We start from the raw sequence: 6,331 nt of genomic DNA on the forward strand, positions 1-6,331 counted from the left end.
CAGATGTTGTTCACCTTACACATTTTACTAGCTTGCAGTCCCTCTACCATCTACGTCTAGGATTTGCCTCGATGGCTGCTAGACCCTATAAATCAAGTTTTTATACCAAGATCTTGTGGCCACTCGCATGGTTGTCGATGGCTCTGACATCACTCTACCCATCTTCGTTCACAGTGGAAAAGAATAGGTTGAAGAAATTGAACATGCAAACATGGGCAATACCAAGATACAATTTCCAAGTAAAAAGCTTGCCCTCTGGAAACCCATTTGTTTTTTAAGGGTATTCTTAATGGAAGAATAATTTTGATTGTTTATGTACCAGTATGGGTCATCATGGAGAAGAAAAGGAATCAATCGTATGATCGAAAATGCTATAAAAGAAGCCGACAGAAAAGGTGTTAAAGTTTTGAGTCTAGGACTCCTTAATCAGGTATGTCCCTGTCGTCACTCAGAACATGGAAGTGCATGAAAAGAAATAAGAACTAGAGATCAAGGTCAATAAAACAATATATTTGATGTAATGACCTACAGTACTGTGACAATACAATCTTTATTTTCAGGCAAAAGAACTCAATGGTGGTGGTGAGCTCTATCTTGAGCAGTACCCAAAGCTAAAGGTGAAACTTGTAGATGGAAGTAGCCTAGCTGCCGCTGTAGTTCTCAACAGCATTCCAGAAGGAACAAAAGAAGTTCTTCTTTGTGGACATCTTTCAAAGGTTGCTTGTGCAGTAATTCATACATTATGCCAAAAAGGCATCAAGGTAAATGATCACCTTATTATAAATTGTCACATAATTTGATAGAATCATTGATCATACATATTGAACCAGGTTATGGTGACAAATAAGCAAGCGTACCATTTTCTCAAGTTAGATATTTTGGCAAACAAGCAGAGCTATTTGTCACTTTCAAAGGATTACACCCCTGAGGTAACTTTGAGCCTCTCCTCTCGATCGGTCTTTAAGCCGTGAATAGATATGACATTATAAGTCGCAACATATTTTATGCACATGCACATAGGTAGACTAGAGGAAAGATTTTTAAAAAAAACATTGGCTCCAGGGAACAATTGTAGATTTACTACCCCTTTACTCACAGGTGTTAAGTGGTTATACCTCGTACACTATGTTATTAGAACTCACACCCTTTAAACCACAGGCAAGGTTGTTTCCATTATATTGTTCCGTGGACATAATGGGAATCACAAATTACCAAATAATAACTCGTTTTCTTTAAATTGAGTGCAATTTAATTATACGTGATTTCCATGTGACATCTCAACCTAATAGGATATAACATCATCTGGTTCAGAGGGTGTAAGGCTCATAAAATAGTTTAGGGGGTATAAGTAGCTACATCCCATACTACAGGGGGTATTGGTGCAAGTAACTCTTTAAAAAAAATAAGGGGCAGATAAGTAGCTACATCCCATACTACAGGGGGTATTGGTGCAAGTAACTCTTTAAAAAAAATAAGGGGCAGCATATATTGAGTATGAGATCTTGTTCTATAGGTGTGGCTGGTAGGAGATAAATTAGACAACGCGGAGCAAAGGCAAGCAACAAAAGGCACACACATCATTCCCTTTTCACAGTTTCCCCCAAAGAAGCTACGAAAGGACTGTAAATATTACAGCACACCAGCAATGAAGATCCCAGAGGCTTTGGAAAACATGCATTGTTGTGAGGTACCTAAAAAACTTTAGGAACCGCTTTGATATGAGCGCATGAATGTAATATGGCTTATCTCAAATCTCTCTCTCTTTGATTATACATGACAGAATTGGCTACCAAGAAGAGTGATGAGCGCATGGCGTGTCGCTGGGATAATTCATGCGCTAGAGGGATGGCATGAACACGAGTGCGGAGATAGAATGCTTGACATTGAGAAAGTTTGGTCTTGTGCTCTGAACCATGGTTTCCTTCCAGTAACCCCAGCTTGATGAATTTATATGTAAACAACCTGTGTTGGTTGCTTTGTTGGAATGTAAAGTTCAGTATAGGGTCCTAGCTGACATTAGCAATCAAGAAGTAGAAGGTCTCAAGTGTGAAGTGTGTTTATAATAAGTGTGTTCTCATAGATATACACGTGGAGAATGTTAAACTATTACAAAACTTTTTGTAAGCGCTCTTAGGAAATGTATTGTAATTTGTTTCTATCAACAAAACTACATGATCCAGTGGACGACGCATGCTTTTCACTTCAATTTATACATCATGAAGCATACGTGCTTCCATAAGTATGTGCTTGGATTGCTCGTGAGTCGGCCATCAAATGATTTATTTTTGCCCAATGTTAAAAAAAAAAGTAGGGCTGAGCATATTCGGTTCGGATCGGTTTTAAGCCCAATCCGTATCCAATCCGAATTTTTTGAATTCTCAAAACTCTCATCCAGATCCAGATTTTTTCCCCTTCATCCGAATATTCGGCCCAACCGAAATTCGGATCGGTTCGGATCGGTTTCGGTTTTGGGTCGAATTAATTCCATTTTACAAAAATCTGCCCACACCTGAGATCATTGCCTATTAATTTCTGATGAAGTATCATTATTTGTCCATTTTGTCTACTTAATTTTTTCCCCCAAACAATGAAATGTAGAGCTTGTTTGAAGTAACACCATTGTCACAGCTAACAAAAAAACTAAAATCAGTGAAATGAGCACAAACCATATCAACAAGTACATACCATACGACAATAATAAACTCATTAAAGAGTTACTTAGTTACAAACCATACAAATAGTCCAAAAATAATTAAAGAGTTAGTGACAAACCATGCAAATAGTCCTGGGATCGACGGTGTTGTGGTGTGGGACTGAGAGAGAAGTTAGGGTTAGGGATTTTTCAGTATTTATATTAGAAAATTCGGTTCGGTTTTTTCGGGCGGTTCAGGGGTTCAAACCGGAGCCAAACCGGTTTAATTCGGTTCGGACGGTTTAGAGTATTCTTCTCATCCATTTAATCCGGTTCGGTTAACCGGCCCGCTTTTTCGGGCGGTTTTTTCGATTGAACCGGTTCTTTTCGGTTTTTGCCCACCCCTAAAAAAAAGTTCATTTTACAAAACTAAGTGAAAATGTACGCATATAGATTAATCATAGAATTTGTTTTCATTGTATGATTTCTGCCAATTATCACATCTGCTTTTGACAAAGATGATATGGTCTTAAACCAAATATCTCCCAAAGGGTAAAGCAATGACATGCCATGGTGGTAAGAGGTTCAAATGAGTACAAAAGCCAGCCACTTGTTAGCAACTTGTGCTACAGAGATTTATGCCCGGCTTATTTTTCGAATTCATTTAAGACCATAAGCAAGTACTTTCACATGTTACTGATGAAGCAGGAAAATATTAGCGGGAAATATTTGCATGGATATGCTAAGAGAAAGATGAGACCAGGATCATGTACAAATTTAAGAGAAGCAAAAAAATGCGGGAAATATTTGCATGGATATGCTAAGAGAAAGATGAGACCAGGATCATGTACAAATCTAAGAGAAGCAAAAAATTTAATCATGTTACAAAAAGTTAACAAAAGGGAACAAGAGTGCAAAACAAAGTACGTGTTGAGCATATATTTAACTGTTTATGCATCTCTCCTCCTATTCCATGCTCTACTCCTTTCAGCTAAGAAAAATTCTTTAGGGACCCAAAATATGGGACCAATAGGGGGGACAAGTGAGATGTCCCCCTCCTATTGGATAATGAGTTGGCCATCATTAATGATGGTCAACTCATTATCCAATAGGAGGGGGACACCTCACTTGTCCCCCCTATTGGTCCCATATTTTGGGTCCCTGTAGCAAAGCTCTTCAGCTAATCGTTCATCTTAAATCTAAACCGCAGAAAGGCGTAATTAATGAGACATTATAGACACTTAAGAATGATTAAGACCCACAAAATGGAATTCATTATGCATCTCAAAAACAAACTTTTGTCTTACCCATATTATCTGTTTCAAAAAAATCATGGGTTGTTCTTCCTTCGGTCGATTTATCAACCACCTGGTAGGCAGTAGCTTTGATCAGTGAAGATGCAGACGTGGTTATAATTATGCGGTCATTACCAAAATCTTGTGATAAATATTATCGTTCACAACAATTATGGGATTTGGACGACCGGTGTTTATTCTCTCATATAGCCGACACTTGGGATAATAACGGGCTTCTAGACAGCCCAAAATGTTAGAACATGGGATTTTAACGACAGCCCAGAAATAACAGAACATGAGCTTTTAACGACAACCCAACTTTTTAAATTGGAAAATAGTCAAATATTAAGGCTTGGTTTGGCTGGAGGGAAGGTGGCCCATGGGGAGGGACATAAATTAGATTTGCTTTTGGTAGGGTTTTTTTTTTAAAGAGAAGCCCAAAGAGCTAGAGGGAGGGGAGGGGAGGGGAATCCGCAGAACGAACTAAAACGTTAGAACAAGAAGAATCCCTCCCAATTGCAAGGACCCTTGGGATAATAACGGGCTTCTAAACAGCCCAAAAAGGCCAGAACATGGGCTTTTAACGACAGCCCAGAAATGGCAGAACATGAGATTTTAACGACAGCCTAACCTCCTTAATTGGCAAATAGTCAAATATTAAGGTTTGGTTTGGTTGGATGGAAGGTGACCGATGGGGAGGGACATAAATTAGATTTGCTTTTGGTAGGGTTTTTTTAAAAGAGAAGCCCAAGGAGGGAGGGGATGGGAGGGGAGGGGGATCCGCAGAACGAACTAAAACGTTAAAACAAAAAGAATATCTCCCAATTGAAAGGACACAATAGTAAAGAGAAAAAATAAAATACAAAAACATGTATCTCTTCTCCGCTCCCTTCTCCTCCGACCAAACATAAAGATTGTTCATCTAGCAAACCCGTTGGGGCAATGTAAGTTGTGGGACCTACGGAGCGTAACATATGGTTCGGCTCAATCCATTGCCAAATATTGACGAGTTAATGTTACATTTTGCTCTAAAGGCCTATCATTTAAACCATTCAATCACTCAATCAATATCCGATGTGGGACTAAATCTTGGGATATCATAGAGCCTAGACCAGAAGTAACTCTCAGTATTACTAGTGTTGTTACAATCAATAACCTTAAGGTTACCAAAAAAACCTTAAGATTACCTATGCAGATACACAAATTGCAAGGTCTATGTGTAATGACAACATATCTCAAAGTACAAGATTGTAATTAATCCAATATTAAAATTAATTCTACAAATAGAATAGATTTGATTAGTAATGTAACTACGGTGGAAACTAACCAAATAAGCAACAAATAGTCCTTTAATTATTCTTCTAGCTATTTTCAGTTGTACTCTATTTGAAGTTTCACAATTTTTAACTGTGTTATTGCACACTGAGGTCAGATATTTGATCCGTTTATATTTTTTACACTAGCTTTGCGAGTCTCGAAGGGCCTCAAATCGGTTTTTAAACCAAATAGACTAGTATGTACCCCGTGCCAAGCACGGCCCTCGCCTCTTTTCTACAATTCGTTAATGTTGTTTGATCTCAATTTTATTTTTATTTTGAACTGATTTCTACAGCTAGCAACTATGAAGAACTACAAATGAGTTGCATTTGAAAAATAGATGTCTAATAATATTGTATGGTGAAAATATAACAATACTACTCCAACAACTCACACATAATGGCCTAATAAAACAATATATCTATAGTTCTATAAATATCCCCTATCAAGTCTCTTCACAGCTTTGTGCACATAAACTATCCCAATCTCCTCAATGTCAACAATTAGATTGTGTGTAAGAGAAAAATCTATTGAGTAGCATGAACAGTGATTCTCATATCCTCCCTTTTGTATAGAGGAGTAGATATATAGGGGGAAAAGATGAGTAATAACTTAAGTAAGCAATAAAACAATTTTCTTCATTCTAAATATCATACATATATTATCTTCAGTTGGTGTGCAATATAGCTTGCAGACACAAATCAGAGACTGAGACAAACTATTTTCCCTACCTTGCAAATAGGTTGTTGAGGATTTCTCATATTTACTAACAAATTCTCACACTTAAGATCAAAATGGACAATATTCTTTCCGTACAGGTACTCCATTCCAAATGCAACATCCATTGCAATTATTAGCCTTTTGCGACGATCAATCGTTCTGCTAATAACAGATGTTGTTAACTATTAAACAAAGTTGGCTGGAGCCAAATACATGTTAAAACCATTAATAAACATCCTATAGTATATGGCAACTGCAAGCAGAACTACACAAAGATCATATGAAGCTTGTACCTATCTTTTTTTTGCAAAAATTGCTTCAGAGAACCATTGATCTGTGACAGTTGCTAAAATCCCATCAGGACCAT

At 37.6% G+C, this 6,331-nt stretch overlaps 1 protein-coding gene across 1 annotated transcript in view; it reads left to right on the top strand.

Annotated features, from left to right (window-relative positions):
• The window catches only part of LOC109845087 (protein ECERIFERUM 1-like), a 5,162-nt gene extending 2,975 nt beyond the window's left edge, over window positions 1–2,187 (top strand). The window contains exons 5-10 of the mRNA XM_020414275.1: window positions 1–239; window positions 323–430; window positions 561–761; window positions 831–929; window positions 1,514–1,687; window positions 1,781–2,187. The exon at window positions 1–239 is cut by the window's left edge and continues 119 nt beyond it. Coding sequence (XP_020269864.1) covers window positions 1–239; window positions 323–430; window positions 561–761; window positions 831–929; window positions 1,514–1,687; window positions 1,781–1,942 — 983 coding nt within the window. The 3' untranslated portion in view covers window positions 1,943–2,187. The remainder of the gene's footprint in view (window positions 240–322; window positions 431–560; window positions 762–830; window positions 930–1,513; window positions 1,688–1,780) is intronic.

The sequence above is a fragment of the Asparagus officinalis genome, chromosome 6 (assembly GCF_001876935.1).
Source record: "Asparagus officinalis chromosome 6, Aspof.V1, whole genome shotgun sequence".
NCBI classification, from domain to species: domain Eukaryota; kingdom Viridiplantae; phylum Streptophyta; class Magnoliopsida; order Asparagales; family Asparagaceae; genus Asparagus; species Asparagus officinalis.